The following is a 16,470-nucleotide window of genomic DNA, read 5'->3' as shown; positions in this document are numbered from 1 at the left end:
GCTTCCCACAGTCCTTTTTTCTTACAGAAATATATCAGTAGATTTATATATCAGTAGATTTGCAGGAGCAGACAAGTCTTCTGATAGTCAATTTAAATACAAATCCTTCATGAACCTGAGGCCAGCATGGCCCCATTTTGCTGCATGTCTACTAATTAGACCTAACACTGTATGTCTATTTATAGCTACTTTTAAAAATTATTTTACAAACAGCTTCTTCTTAGAGTGAAAATTAAGTTAGACTGAGGCTGGAGGAGAGATACCTAGATCTCTTTTGTTATAAAATATGATGCTGGTTAAGACAATAAAGGAATTTAAAAGGAAATGAAACTAACACAAATGTATTCCATCTCCTCAAAACAAGTATTATTAAAGGAACTGCTAGGCATTCCTGAAGTATCAAGCTACCACAAAAACAATATAAATGGATGCTGTATTACTATACAAAGTTTCTGTTCTGTTTTGATTGTGGACTAAAAGTTTTGTAGCAACGAGTATTATGGGTAAGTAAAGATGACGGCAAAAGACAACGTCTGACTGATATTCTCACTTAAAAGCTAATGGGGACCAAAACCCATTAATCACAGAGGTTGCACAAATGTATCAGTAATGGAGGAATAATAAAACTGAATCATAAAACTCTCAATATGGATGATCGATCTACCCAGTGCTATAGCTGCAACAGCTGTGTACCAACAGCACATGGAGATGCAGTAGAGAATAGATCTCCATCCATCTCCCCCGGCCATCTGAGCCATAATGTCTAGTTTTATGCCCATTTATAGTTTACACCAACTGAAAAGAAAAACATACAATCTTAAAGAACCTTCTTGATAATCAGATTTCATGGTTGTTTAAGCTAAAACGCTATGAGTCACAATACAATAAACCGAAAGCAAACACCAATTATAATTGACATAGCCATGGGCAGTAACTTGTCAAGAAACATTAACAAACTGCTTTAAAAGTGCCCCACACCCTTGCTTAGATGATCAGTTTCTGAAGCACGCAAGGAAATCTAGTTAAGGAGATGAAATATTTCTTTTAAAAAATTAAAATAGGAGAAAAATACTTTAAATTTAAGACTAAATTTTAAACACTCAATTTATGATTAAATTTGCAAATATTTCATTATTTTTCTGATGCATACTGAACCTGTCAGAGAATGATTAAGATTACAAATTTGAATGGTTAATGAAAGATTAATTTTGGGGGCAGTAATTCTACTCATTTTACATTAAAACTATTACAAGACAGGTCACTTACAAATTTACATGCTGTTCTACAATGAAGCTTCATACCATTTGAGACAACTACTTCTGAAACCAGGTATGCACACCCTCCTCATGTTTTCTGAGCAACTGATGCAAGAGATATCAAAGTGAAAGGCACTTATTTGGTACCTTGTTCCATCCACTGGCATGAGCAGCTGTCTCTTGTGTGCGCTCACGATATTCTTGGTATGTCACTGGCCTGCAGAAGTTAAATCAACACTGAAAGTTATAAAGGGAAACAAAAGAACAAGAATAAAATAAAACTCTCAGTTACCAGAGAACAAAATATTTTCACGTATATTAAAGCAAATAATTTTCAAGAGCAAACAAGACTCGTATTTCAGGGCATAAAACACCATCACCAGACAGGGGAAGGAAGATACCACCTTTTCCCAGGTACACAATTTCAAATAATTGGTTAGGTGAATTTTATAAGAATTTAATAGTCTACAAATTGAAGGACATTAGAAAAGTCGGTTCTCTGACATACAGACAATATTTCTGATCTCTTGCACATCGCTTTTTATAATCTAAGACTTTGAAGATAAAAAAATCACTACGAAATTCAACTGTGAGATGGAGGTCAAGGCAGGGTAAAATTTTTATAAACAGTACAGACTACGAACCACCAACGTATGCTTAATAGTGTTAACATTATTTTAAAGCTCAAGCTTCTAGTTGCAAGAAACAGTACTTTTGATCAAAAAACTTTTTATTTTAGTAGACATCTCAACAAGACTTCCCATTTTAGAATTATCACATCTCTACTTCTCTGAATTCAGATGATAAAATTCCTCTTCCATATTCTTTCTTCCAAGATCTAATAATATCTTACAGTCAGTAACAATAAAGACTTTCTGACAAGTGACAACAGAAAATACACTCTTTCAAAAGCAGTTGTCCTGAAGCCAGACCATGATAGCAAACAAATTTAGACTTTGGCTTAAGGGAGAAAGTGGTAGCTGGTGTTGGACAGAAGAAAACTATAACTGCTTATTGAACTTTAAGAATCTGTCACAATTTAGTAGACTTGCTATACTGTAACACAAAGATACTTGTCTATGTGCATGTAAGAGGAGAAAATATCAAATATAAGCAATATAAGTAAGCATTGTGCCAAATAACACTACTGTAGGAAACATGAGTGAAAGAACAGAATTAAAGGACGCTGGGTGAAATATAATTTGGGCTTGTCATTTTAAGTGCATTCTCTTAACTCCCTTGGTATATTAGTTCCTTTGGAATGCAAATCCAAATGAATCAGTAGGATGAGAACAGCAACAACAGCTGGAGGAAGGATATTATCAAGAGATTAAACAGCAGTTCTGCTTCACCTTATAAAAAGGCATGCATGTCACCACATTTACATGTATACACACACACACACAGAATGACAAAGTTTTCCTATAGAAAATACAAAAAACCTAGAACATCAGGCTACTACCAGCCATAACCACTTCATTTTCAAAGGCCTCGTCTCAGGAACTCTCCAAAGAGATCAACCTAGAATGCACCAATACCTGCAATGGGCAATACCCCCTTATCTACAATGTATAAGACCTTAAAATTTTAAATACTGTTATTTGAATTTATTACTTTAGAAACACAAAACAAAGAGGTTGCAAGGCTTACTGCTGATTTTCCAACTTGTTGCCAGTATGTTTTTTTTTTTTAGTGTGCAGTAAGGTATTTTTCAAACCCTTCTCTCTTTATAAGATACTAAGTACAAGTTTAAGGTCACATGGGACAAATGCCTGGCTTGTAAAGGCAGATAAGCTTCCATCACTTTTGGAGGAATATCTTTTGCCACTTAGGAAGAAATTTGTACCCTACATAGTATTTTCTGTGGTTACATAATTTCTAGTTTACGCAACACTGAACTTACTGTTTGACCCTATGAAACCTGCATATAGAAGCAGACAGTATATGTATTTATTTCTGAAAGCTAAATGGTGAATTGGCAAACTATTTTTCCTGTGGATAACTCATAGAGGAGACAACTGCCTCCATCAGTCTGGCCAGATGTTACACAGGACCTTTGATATCGAATGCAGGTTGGAGTTCAGTCTTAAATAAAAACAATCATACAAAGTCATCAACCATTATAGTTTCTATAAGAAGACGATCTAGTTAAGGAATCACAGGATCACAGAATGGCTGAGGCTGGAAGGGACCTCAGGAGGTCATCCGGTCCAACCTCCCTGCTTAAGCCGTATCTCCTATAACAGGTTGCCCAGGTCCATACCCAGGCAGCTTTTGAGTATCTCCAAGGACAGATGCTCCACATACTCTCTGGGAAACCTGTTCCATTGCTCAGTCACCTGACAAGAAAAAAGTGCTTCCTGATGTTCAGAAGGAATGACTTCCACATTCATAATCCCTCAGAAGTCTGCCATAAAGGGTATTACCTTCACAAGAAGGCGAGATGCCTCTTCAAAGCCTGCATGGAATGCTTATCCCCATCTATGAGATCAGAAATTTTTGCTAGATGCTGATATCTAGGCTTACAGTGATTCTCAGCTTCCTTAGAGCCATATTTATTAAACCAATCCACAAAACAGATTCAGATTGCTATTTGCTAATGCTGTCTTCACAACTGCATGTATAAGTGCCCGTAAAGTAGCACTTTGCAACTCGAGCTCTCTACAAATACACTTTGGAGGTCATTTATAAAAGCCAGAAGTGACTCCACTAAAATCAGACTAGTAATTCATATCAGAAAAACAAGCAACCAAGGCAATTTTACAAATTCACCGAAGACATTGAGACACTAGCATGCCAAGTACTGTGTGCTATTTAAACAAGAAGCTTAAACTGGAAGGACAGCTCCTAATACACCAAGGTTAGCCCAGGGAGCTACGTTTGCTTCAGATGTGTGTCCTGAATGGTGGCCATAAAGTATTCTACCCTACCTTCCCTTCAGGGAAACTCTCCCACTCATCTTGGGTCAGACAATAATCAAACCTCTAGCTCTGCTCTTAACTATTAGGTAAGACAAGCTAATTTGTCCACAGCACAGCATTCATTTAGTTGGCAATGGCAATTGGCAGCTCTCAACTGCTAGCTTCACCAGCAACTCAAACTACTTAAATTAGTCTCATAAGTTCAATGATAAAAGCTTAGAAACCTTTCAGAATATACACTTGTTCAAACAGAATAGCACAAAAAAGTATTCACACATCACAACACAAAACAAGAAACCAAACAGAAAGGGATACTGAAAAAGAAAGAAATGCAATACAAAATGTTGTCCTGTCTTCAGCATTTCAGCATCAGTCACAACGCAAAACAGGAAACACCTTCCCTTACAAAAAGGGAATGGAAACTCACTTGCTAAGCAAGATCTCCAATGCTTTGTGCAGATGCTCTTTCATTTCCTGGGACACTTTCTCCCCCAAATGAGCCAGGCAATCTTCTATTGAGCTCTCTGGATTGGCAGGACTGAACACTGGTGAAGTGTGGCAGTCAAATCCTGTAGTGGTAAATGCTGAAAGAAAAAGCATACAAAATAAAGTAAACATACATATGAACAATCTCAAATTTCTCATCCCAACAGTTAAACACAATTCACGTAATGGAGGAAGAAATCACAACTCCATAGTCAAAGTATGCTATGAAGAAATTTTAGTAAAACAAGTATTTTCCAAATATATTCTGGAAGTGGTACTTAAAAACTATAGATGATGTTGAGCTACATTTCCCCCTCTAGCTCTTATCTCACAACTATATCTTAACCAGCAAGTTAGCCGATTGTGCAACTGTTCTCAATTATAAGCTAATTTTTAAGCCAACCCTGATGGAGCACCAAGAGACTCTTTTCTGTGGTAAAATTTGCTCATTTACGGATGTGTCTGCAGCAGTACTACAGCATCACTTAAAAACTATATTCTGTTCATACAATCTTTTCCTTCTCTGTTTAAAATTTCTCAGAAAGGTCTATATGGATGAACATAAACAGATCTAGAGTTGTTCTGCTTTGTATTTCCAGTCCGAAACACACATGCAAAGCAAAGATTATTTCCAAATTGTCCCTTGCTGCCAGTCCCACAAAGCCATATCTATTGATCAAAGCATGTCACAAAAAATAAAACCGGCGAAAGTGAGAAATCTGATGGTTAAAGTCCACACTACTCTGAATGTTAGCTGCTTGAGTATGTTTCCACTTCTGTCATCAACCGGAGCAGCTTTAAGGCCTGCTTACATTTCATTATTTATAGTAGCCTATTAAGTGCAGTTCAATTGCTTGCTTTGGCTAGACTCCACCACTCTACACCATCACATTTAACTATTTTACTTCATGTGACAATGGGTAGAAATGCTAGCTGGGGTGAGGAGGGGAGAAGATATTCAACCCATCCAAATATATCTGTAACTAGAGCACCTGCTACAAATTAACCACTATTATATGGCACAGAAATTCTCAAGTGAAATGGGAAAATCTGAACAGCACCTTCCAAGATCTCTTCATCAAGACGTTTTAGCTCCTCCTCGATTTCTATTTTAATCTTCTCCAAAGCCTCTTTCTCTGAAGCATGTTGTGCCATAGGCTGTTGAGTCCCTAAAAGAAATCAAAGAAATGTAGTATTTCAAGTAAGGTAGATAATGGAACACGCAATTTAAACATTAACTGTAAAGGAATTCAAGGTGAATATTTTATTTCAAAAAGCAACATGAAATGTGATCCCTTAAGCGCATTTATTATAGAAGTTTTATTATATGAAACCAGAAACACAAAATTCTAGGCCTGTTAAAGACAGAATATGTGCTTTAAATGCTAATATTAAAAAAAGGTCAGAACACTTAACAGCTTTAAAAACAAATTCATCTTAAATTTAAGACCAAAATCAAACAAAAGGTACTTAAGCAAGCACTAAAACTAACGCACTCGTTAACAAACTACTTCAAAACAAAGTAGATGTCTTCAGAACTTACAATACCCAATCTTAAGATAGGCATAAGGTTTATTTTAGTAGGAAAATACAAAGCTTATATTGAAAGTTTATACTCTCTGCAAAGTCTACAGAAGTACTCAGAGTAGCTACATCAACAAAGTGTCCTGAAATCTATTAACTGTGCATCATTTCATTGTTTGTGGGAAGCCTACAGGCCACAATTAAACCACTTAAGACAGGGTTCACAAGTGACAGCAGAGACAAAGGACACCACAATCGTCAGCCAGCTGTCAATTCTCATTTCCTAACCAAGTCATTTAAGAATATGAAATGGCTGCTATTCCCAGAAGTACACATGCTCTGGTTTGGGATCACAAATACACCTTCTGTGTGCTGACTCTCAGAATCTCGTCACAATAAATTGTTTCAGCCATATCACCCAGGATTATCTCAATCATTTTCGTTATTACACTGTAGAAAAAGAGAGATACAGACCTGTTTCCAAACAGGGAAAGGTATTTAAAGCATTTGAATCTTTAAGGTAATGCCTACTGAATGTCAACCTTTCCAATACAGGGCAGTATGGCAAGTTACTCAAATAAATGCTCTCTATGACAGGTACTGGTGCAAAGGCTAGACGACTGGGACAGTTCCAGCTAAAAACTCTTGCATCTAATAGATGCTTTTTCTTTGGGTTTGCTCATCTACAGTGTTTGCCTGGGTTTCTTCCAACAGCTTTCAAGCCCATCTTTAAATACTGTTGTTAAAGTACACTACAAAAAACTGTTCCACTAATTGCTCTCTTATTTTCACTATGTATCACTAAGTAAATAGCGTACCACTGAAATTTTCTTCTTTCTTTCAATTCCTTAAAATGTTCTCTTTAGAGGTAAAATAGAACTCTGTTATATCAACATGTATATAACAGTGAGTTTTGCATCAACTTACACCTTAAATACTTCAATAAAATTGGCCACAGAACTTCCCTTTGCTAATCCCCTTCTGGCCATTTCCTTCCCTAACTTTTGGGCCAATTATCAGTCCTCACTAGCCCTGCTCTTTGCTGCTTTCAGCAGTATCGGTGACTTGGTTACCCAAAGCACAGTTTCTTAGCTCTCCTACTTCTGAACATTCCTTAGAATTCTTTTGGGGGACTTCACATCCTCTCACATCTGTGCTTTAAACACCACCTCCTGGCTGAATTTCCGATCACACTGCTCACAACCACTGTTCCTCACCCAACCACTGACAAGCCTCCAACTTATCTAACCCTTTCTACATCTACACCAACTGCCTGGAGCTCTACCTGGATGTAGAGACACCATTCCACTGTACACTAAACCATAATCTGGTGCTATATGAACAACCGCCTGTTTTCTTTGATTCGTCTCTGTTTAAATCCACTTAAATTCACTATAGGCATTGTATCACCTTTCCCTTTTCTCCATAATGGGCACACAGTGTGTGAAAACCATAAAAGCAGCAATACCGGTTAACACACAATATTGTTAGTTTTCACATCAGCAAAGTCTAGCTTGCAAGGTCACCTACATTTGAAAAATAAGTTAAAAATCTACAGAATCAACCCACCAGATGTGTACTAATGTTTACACATGCAATGTTCTCTCTAACAAGAGATTTGTGAGGCAAATTCTTGGTAACCAATGTACGGGTCAGTGTAAAATGTTTACATTTAACTGAACAGTTTAAAGGAACAACAGATAATCAGTCAAATTCCATTTTTCTTAACCACACAATTTTATCATCGTCACCACATGCAGAATAACTTTAGCTTCTGAAATCCCCTCCCAAACAGTCTGTCACTGAACCATAAATTCCAGAGGGGAGCAAAGTGTTCCTCTTTTTGGTTAAAAAACAGAGGCTTACTAGCGCCTTGTCGATCCCCTTAAGGCTGCCTCTTTGAAGGACCGTACCACAGCTTCACAGCAAGCGCAACATGTATACGCAAGCACTAACTCTTATCTTAACCTGCACTTCACCCTGTATATGAAAGGGGTGAAGGTATTCAGAAGAGTTCCCGTTCTCACAGGACTGATGTGACGATGATCACACATGACAAGCTGTCATACTTGATAATAAGTCACCCAGAAAATGGAAGGAAGAGAAATTCCATTGCTACCAGCATACAAAAGAGCTGTTTAGATAATCAGTGCTGCAGTCAATGGTTTCCATCTCGTAACACCCACAACTTTGCAGCTGCTGCTGATTCCAATAGCACCTGACTATTCAGACGTGCCAAAACATCAAAAACCTACCCCTCGTGGATGAGTGACTTTGCACTGTTTGTCCCCCTAATTATCAACGGACTTGAATTTGCTGCATCTCCTGTACGTTGACCCCTGGCAGCAAAAATTGCACCCAGTATTGGGAGAATAGTGTATTCCAAGAGCAAAGTTCCTAAGTGGGTAGTATCTTTCTCCTCCTTTATACATCCTCAAAGTCTGTTGGCAAAAAGGTAGAAGAAAACAGTAAAAATAGCTTCTAGTAGATAAAAAAATCATACGTTCATTCTTTAATATTGCAAATGGTCGCACCAGAAATGATACTTGTAAGATACACAAATGCTGAATGCTTTCCTACGCTGAAAATACAGGTTTGCCCATTAAAAGCTTTTGCTAAACTGACTCTGAAAAGCCTCTTCCCAACCCAAAGACACAAACTTGTTACACATTCTTACAAGAAGTTAATTTGTTCTACTTTCTATTTATGGAAAAAATGTTCTGTTTTTGCACAATTTTGTTTTGTTAGGATTTTGTTTTTCAGGTATATGGAGGTAACCTGCAAAGTAGGGGAAAATGTCTTCTGAAAGTCCCTGTCTGTGCTTGATGATCACTGACGATCAGACACTGTTAGCAGCACTAAACAAATGCAGTACTTCAGTAAGACTCCGCCACTAGGGCCCCTACAGGTCAGTCCCAGTTCAAGACTGACCTGTTCCCCAACCTTCAGCCTCCAAGGAGGAGGGATGGGAAGCCATGCATCACTTGGAGAGCCACCACACCTTATTTGACAGTTTGTGTTGCACTAAATCTAACAAGAGACAACAGGAGCTACAGTGAAAGACTATAATGGTGTTTGCCTTTTTTTTTTTTGTCTTTCAACAAGAAAGCCTTTGATGTCACAGACTGCTCCCAATTTTTTTTTTCTTTTATGCCTGCAATTGTAATGTACCACTATCTCCATTCTCAAGTTTTTCCTGATATTTCTACATCAACTTCTATATAGTAGACATTCAATTAAAAACGTATTTTCAGCATGGCTCCAGTATTTCTCTAATATCTCACACTTTTTAAAATGACAAGAAAAAACACACAATTTCTGCAGTCACTGAGAAGTGACAAAAATGTAAGAAATCTCTTTATAAATGTATTCACTTTTTTCTTTTTAAAGGAAAATATTTCCATTACCCCTGCAAACTCCAGAATCCAGACTGCCATACACAGAGGTAGCCCTTGATTTTAAAAGGTGTTTTAAAGCATCCCTTTACAAACCGTAGGAAGGCTTTGCTTTAAATAAACTGAAAGAGTTCAAAAACAGTAAGAACCAACAAGAGATGAGACATTGCCAGCTAGCAGTCTATTTTTCTTGTGGACAGTGAGGAGGCTTAACTAAGTGGGAATTCACATTCCTATCAGGACTAGCTCTTTCTTGTCCAATTCCCACCCCAAGACCTCCCTTTCCTTGCCTGAGCTGAGGAAATAGCTCCTCCATAGCCATGGAGTGGATTGCTCCCACATACAACGTGTGGCATTTCAAACTGTGACTTTTCAGCCTAGGTACGTATGTTTTGCCATAAGAGTGAAGTTTCTAAGGAATGAAAGTAAACACTTAAACTTAAGATACTTCAAAAATGCCTTCATTTGTTACAGACCAGCAATAGGTGCTACGAAGGGTAATATACTCTGACAGCCACTCCAACAGTTACCTGAAGATAGAAAATTGTGCAACAACAGCTACCCCACCCGTAACGGTCAAACCACATAAGAGATAAAAATGTTACTACATTTGGGATGGCCACCAATGAGTCTTGAGATCACCTAAAATGCACAAATCCTGACCAACTCTGCATACAACAACAGTTCTGGAAAAATAACAAAGCATGTCTTTGCAACCTAATAGATAACTAAGAGCTTCTACACATTTTAAATGAGTACACTCATCTGTTGCCTCAGACTGAATGAACTTGCACAGATGATATCTTATCATGTACATTACATCAGGTTTCTCTGACCAATTTATGTTACTCACCCGTCTGAAAATCAACCAAAAAGGAACAGAATTTACTGGTAACGGACTTCAACTTAAAGAAGCTGAACTGGGTGCTATGCAGAATCACTATTCTGCCAAAAGTAGAGAAGAAGCAATCTCTAAAACTATTCCTCAGTTAAGCGTGCTGGATTTTCCTCCGGAGGCACCGAAATCTGCTGCAGAAGACTACCTGAAATCAACCATGGGATACTCCAAAGCTGTAATATCTAATGATTGTTTTGTCCAATAAATCACTTTCCTTCAAGAGCCTAGAAATCTGCAGATGGTTCTCTCCTTAGTCCCTGCACTGAACAGCGGTTATCTAAATGAAACTTTCAAACTAGTAATCAGATGTTAACTTAAGGATCAGCCTTCTTTGTCTGAACTGGGATGTGTTTGTAGCTGTTGTAATTGAAGCCACATTTCTTGCAACAAAATCAAGACTGAGCAAGAGAGCCCAAAGGAAATATAGTGAGGTAATTCTCCATGTAATTTGTCTGAGATTTCTCTTTACTAAATGAAATGTCTCTGGAAACCGCCACTCTAGTAAACTGTATCATGTCTGCAAAAATTGAGCAGCAAATCTTAAAGATTTTACTCTTAGCTGTGTTTTGGAAAAGAAAGACATGTCAGAAAAAGCACTCTAGCACAAAATACAAGAAAGCAGAGGTTTTAGGGAAATGACTGTAGCAGGGGAAGGCAGGTGAATGGACAAAAGCATTCGATTTCTCCTACCAGTTCTAGCAGAGATAAAATAGCACCACTGTTCTTAGGAAAGACATGTTGTTGTTGGCTTTTTGATCCAGATGCATTCTGTAGTTTAACTGGAGTGTAGAAGGGAGACTGCTGTAGGAGTCTCAAGAGAGGTATACAAATACTAACTACACCTGGTGTATCTCATTTCCCCATGTTTTAAATATATATGCAATGGAAAGAGAGAAGATCCTCAACGGGTGATTCAAGGTGGCTATAATTAGGATCCTGTTCTGAACCGCCCTCTAGAGGAGTCTCTTACTCTCCAATAGGGAAGGAGATTGAAGAGATTAACATAATAAGAGTAACGCCAGCCTTTCTGAATACTCACCATAAATTTATTATATGATACAGAAATCAGACAAAGAGTAAAGACTTACTTGGATCTAAAAAAAATATACGCAAAAAGAGCGTATCATGTACCAGAGTCAGTATTTCATACAAATGACACGCATAAAACAGAGGAGCATTCTGCAGCTAAACTGGAAATCACCAACAGTCAAACATCACTACTTTGTTTCCCATGAAAGGTCTATCAGCACAATAGCAGACTAAAACTAAACAAGGTAAATGACAGGTACTCTGTGTCAGAATCCTCTCAACTCATAAATCAGCCACAAAGAAAGAAGCACAAGTGACTGGAGTTATAAAGTGCCACAAAAAAGCATTAAAAGAGAGGAATTAAGGGTCAGTCAAAATTTCGGTTCTATGATAGATGACACCACATGAAAAACACACTGACAAGAATGATGTAGTGTCATATTATTGCTATGCCTCATGTCTTCATTAAGAAAAACAGAAGTTTTCTCTTCCCAATGGGATCCTAAACAACAACGATTCATTTTCATTTACTGGCTTTCACATCTCTGCTCCAAGCAGGTTTCCCATACCACCCTTGTTACTGTAATACCCAACTACCTTCCAGCAGCACATTAGGCGGTGCAGGTAATATCCATTACAGGCTGCTTGTTCTCTCCCTGCCTCTCCCCAGGGGAGAAGCACGCAGCAGACTGCTTTGGTACAGCTTTCACCAACTGTGCACCAGCCACGTGCTAGGCAACAAGGAGACACGGACTGCATGTAGCTACTTAATATTCAAACAAGATGCATACAGCACTTCAAAGCAAACACATGGCTGCTACCACACAGAGCCTGAGAGTGTAGCTGGCTGCTCAATTACAAGCAATGAGAAAAGAAGCAGGCAAAATGATAAAAAGTAAGTGGTGGACAAATTAAAGATGTTGGAAACAGGCAAAGCAGAAAAGTAGCAGGGAAAGTGAGTTTGGAAAGAATGGAATAAATCCTTAAACAGAAGGGTAGTCTTGGCATGGAGTTCAATAAGAGCCTGAAGTCTATCCAAGTCATTCAAAACAGAACGAGAAACAACATGGAAGATGAAAAGTAAGGGAAAATCATTTTATCCACAGTTGTTGATCATGAAGTGGTAAAAACACTGAAAGGGAGATCTAATTACAGCAAAAGATGACTAAGGGAGGAAAGGTTGCATTCACTTTCCGGTCTGGGGAACGAGGGTGGGGGGATATACAGAATTTCCTGTTTAGAAGGGAAGGTTTAGAGCAATGGGGATTACAGCACACATTTGGAAACAATTAATACTTTTGAGTATTTTAATTGTATAGTTGTAACATATATTGTTGCAAATTGTATAGTTGTAATATATATTATTGCAAATGCAACTATATCCTGCTGTAACACAAGCAAAAAAATCTAAATAGTATCTGAAAAGTATATTTGTTATCTTTACTTAAGAGCTTAAAAGTCCTCTTAACTGATAAGAAATTTTTTATTTAGGCATTTGTAGCTTCGTCTTTATAGTTTTATTATTGCTCTTTAATTCAAATGTTTCCTAGAGGTTTCAGTACTAAGGAACTGTCAAAGTGCTTCCTCACAATTTTCAAACATTTCAAAGGTAACAAGAGCCAAATTATAAAAAGAAAGCCTTAAGACTAATTTTCCTTTCTGAACCTTGCACTTACAGAAGGAAGCAGACTCTTCCACAATGTAGCTCTGTACTTACTTGATACATTATCAGTTATAGACCACTTATCCCAGATGGGCTGTTCAGAATGAGATGTTATTACTAAAGCGAGTACTTTCTCCAGCAAATGGTTTTATGAAACAGCATGCTGGCACGAAGGTGCCTCTTCTTTCATGGACTGCAGATGCAGTCAAAGTGGAAGAAACAGACATTTCTTAAATGTATAAAGTTTAGTTTTACACTATAAATAATATAACCAGTACACACTATATGCTATAGTGCCAAACTGATAACATTATTTCTGTCATATCTTTGATGCTCTCTTTTCAGGCATTTCTCAGTTCATAACAGATAACTTCAGTAAATGACAGCATACTTTCTCAAATGCTTGCTCAAGAAAAAAATATTCTGAAGACTGTCTTTTTTTCCTTTTTTTTTTTTTTAAAATATGCCTTCATCAGAATAAGTTCTGAATCACAGGAACTAGTAGCAATTGAAACATCATCAAGAACTGACAAGCAACCAAAACAATCTTGACAAACAATGTTGTTTAAGTGTTTGCCAACACAAAATAAATGAAGTCTTACTACCTAGAATATGAAACACCATCTATCAAACTTTTTATTCTGCTTAACCTCCTGTACGTGTAAACTACTTCTCGAAGAAACATCTGACTCCATGCAGTCCTTGACTCCTTAAAAATAAATGAATAAATAGATGGAGTGTAGGCCAGATTAAGTCTCACATCTCTACGCTACCACTGACTGACAACAACAGAAGCGTTAACATAATTGGGCAAAACTATTTAGTACATGAGATTGCTTAAGTAGTCACTCCAAGTTTATGCTGGTAAACACCACCTCACCCCTGTTTAATTCTACTTGCCTCCAAAAAAGCAAACATGGCCTGATTCTCAAAATTGCTCAATAAAGATAATCCATATCTATCCTTCCTAATCTGAAGACAACTAACAAAACCACTTATTTGCTTCATAAACACTGATCAGCCCTGGCATAACTCAAAATAAAACAGCAATCTAAATAAAACATCTGTTTCCATCAGCATCTCTTCCCATTATTTTAATGGAATAACACAATTAGGAACTAATTGCAAAAATAGTTTATGTAAATAGGTACACGTAAATGCATAAATATGTAGATATTACCTTGAGTTGAAGCAGGAGGATGCTCCTGTGGCTTCTCTTGTGATAAAAGCCCCAGGTAGCTGAGAACTACATATTTTGTTTCATAGTGAAATCCTACAGGCACAGCAGTAGAGGACGCCATCAGGTTGGCTTGCAATGTGTCAGTGCTCTTATTGGGCACGTAGGGTTTGCTCTGGGTTACTGATGAAAACTGTAAGGAAAGAATACAGTGAGGTTTTTTTTGGGTTGTTTTTAAAAAAGTTGCAATGGGTCATGAACTCGTACATAACAAGGAATTACGTAACAATCATGAAGTAATATCCAGAGTTTTGCCTTGATATCCTATGCATTCTCATTTTAATAAGAACTATGCAGAGTAAAACCAAATGCCCTCAAGTCTAGGGCCCTGTCTGACTGTTGTTAGCAGTGGAATTTCTCACTCCTGCTTGGCATACATACTCTCACATTAAAGCAAATTAAATAGTTCCTCGCCATGTGTTAGCCTTTTAAATGCCTCCCAACTCAACCACATACAAATATGTGCACGCAGCCATGCAAAGAGGTTTTAAGGATTCTGAAGCCTCAGTTAACTACAACTGAGAGTAAAAACATCAGCTTTAGGGGAATCTCCCCTCCCCTAAGCCTCAGATGAGTACTTTTCCAATTCTCTGTTTTCTCAAATTCTGTATTATGATGCTCAAGCATTTTAACACAGAAAAAGTGTCGATTATCTCAACCACGATTGTCTCCAATTCATTTTATTGTTCCAACAGCAATGGAAAACACATGGTCAACACAAGAAATGCCACATTCATTGTAGGGACTGGAAGAACAGATGGTCATGTGTCCTGGATTTCTCACCCAGACATTAAAACTCATAAAACAGAAATCTGTATCTAACAGCAACGTCTGGTCAAAGAATTTCCCTGTTTCATTATTTGTTTAGTTGCTTCTTCAGACATGCAAATAACATCAGGAAAAACTAAGGCAAAGAAAAAAAAGTAATAAAAAATAATAATTAAAAAAAAAACATAAAAGACAAGGGGAAAAAAAAAGAAAAAAACTCAGAAGCCAACATAAGTGAGGAAAAAAAGCTATACAATTGACCGAAACAAAGTTTGAGACTAATAAGGAGCAAAGGCATGTTGATATTAGGAAGAGTCTGGATAACTACTTCCAACCAACTTGGTACATCAAGTAACAAACAGTAACTGGATCTTGCAGATGAATTTTCAAAATTAAGTTCTCCGTCACTTCAAAGAGTCAGTCCCAAACAAGTAGTAGCTCACACCTGGCCATCAGAAGGGATGCCTAACTGAAAGGCCAACACAAGTGTTCATTCTACAGAGCAGATACTTCACACACACAGAAAGAGCTACAGAGTTTACAAGTGTCAGAGTGCAGCTGTGTTTATAAGAAATACTTAAGCCAAGTTTACAACTTAAAGCAGTGAGGATGAGAAAAACCCTATAGGTACATAGAACGTAAACTGGAACATCCCAAGAGGGCTCCTGATTATACTGGAAATGCCTTGATATTAAGAGAGAACAAGGTTCCCAAACCAAAGTGCAAATGGCAAATGAAACCTCAAGATGAAAAACAATCATAATAATAAACAGAGCAAGCAAAAGAAAAATGTTGATCTGTTCAGCTATGCAAAATTTGTAGGCTAACTTTTAACTCCCCTCCTCCCTGGAAAGGAATCCAGCTTAACAGCAGCACAACTCCTTACTGAGCATAAACAGAGCCTCAGCTACACTGCAGCATCGTTACCTTGTGAGTAGGTAGCTTGGCACAGAAAAATTGTCTGTCAAACTAAAAGCTCTAACAGGAAAAGAGTTGGTGGAAAATTGGCTAAGCATTCCTTAATCTTCAGTAACTCTACTTTCTGAAACTCATTCAGTATTGAAAACAGGAGGACTCTTTCATGAAGACTATGCTTTGGGAAGCTCTGCCTCTTCTCATGTATTTCAAAATGCTTGAAATGCTTCACCAGGAAGGTTCACTTCAGTCTTTGCTACAGCTTGAACTGAAGTAGTCATTCATACAGGAAAGAACCAATGTCAAAACTTTAAGCCAACGCTCAATGTATCATGCTTCAGAAACATAAGCAGCTATAGCAGAGGATAAACACAGCTT

At 37.6% G+C, this 16,470-nt stretch overlaps 1 protein-coding gene across 4 annotated transcripts in view; it reads right to left on the bottom strand.

The window, feature by feature from the left end:
• BCL2L13 (BCL2 like 13) overlaps positions 1–16,470 on the bottom strand; it is a 43,809-nt gene that overhangs the window by 24,234 nt on the left and 3,105 nt on the right. For 3 of the 4 annotated variants that reach the window (XM_040562786.1, XM_040562797.1, XM_040562806.1), the window contains exons 2-5: positions 14,353–14,542; positions 5,725–5,832; positions 4,605–4,761; positions 1,404–1,473 (exon numbers count right to left, since the gene is read on the bottom strand). In XM_040562786.1, coding sequence (XP_040418720.1) covers positions 1,404–1,473; positions 4,605–4,761; positions 5,725–5,832; positions 14,353–14,473 — 456 coding nt within the window. In that variant the 5' untranslated portion in view covers positions 14,474–14,542. Of the gene's footprint in view, positions 1–1,403; positions 1,474–4,604; positions 4,762–5,724; positions 5,833–6,549; positions 6,569–14,352; positions 14,543–16,470 lie in introns of those variants that run through there. The other variant, XM_040562817.1, reaches the window with a different exon arrangement.

The sequence above is a fragment of the Cygnus olor genome, chromosome 1, assembly GCF_009769625.2.
Source record: "Cygnus olor isolate bCygOlo1 chromosome 1, bCygOlo1.pri.v2, whole genome shotgun sequence".
NCBI classification, from domain to species: Eukaryota; Metazoa; Chordata; class Aves; order Anseriformes; family Anatidae; genus Cygnus; species Cygnus olor.
This window is presented reverse-complemented; position numbering and strand designations above follow the sequence as displayed.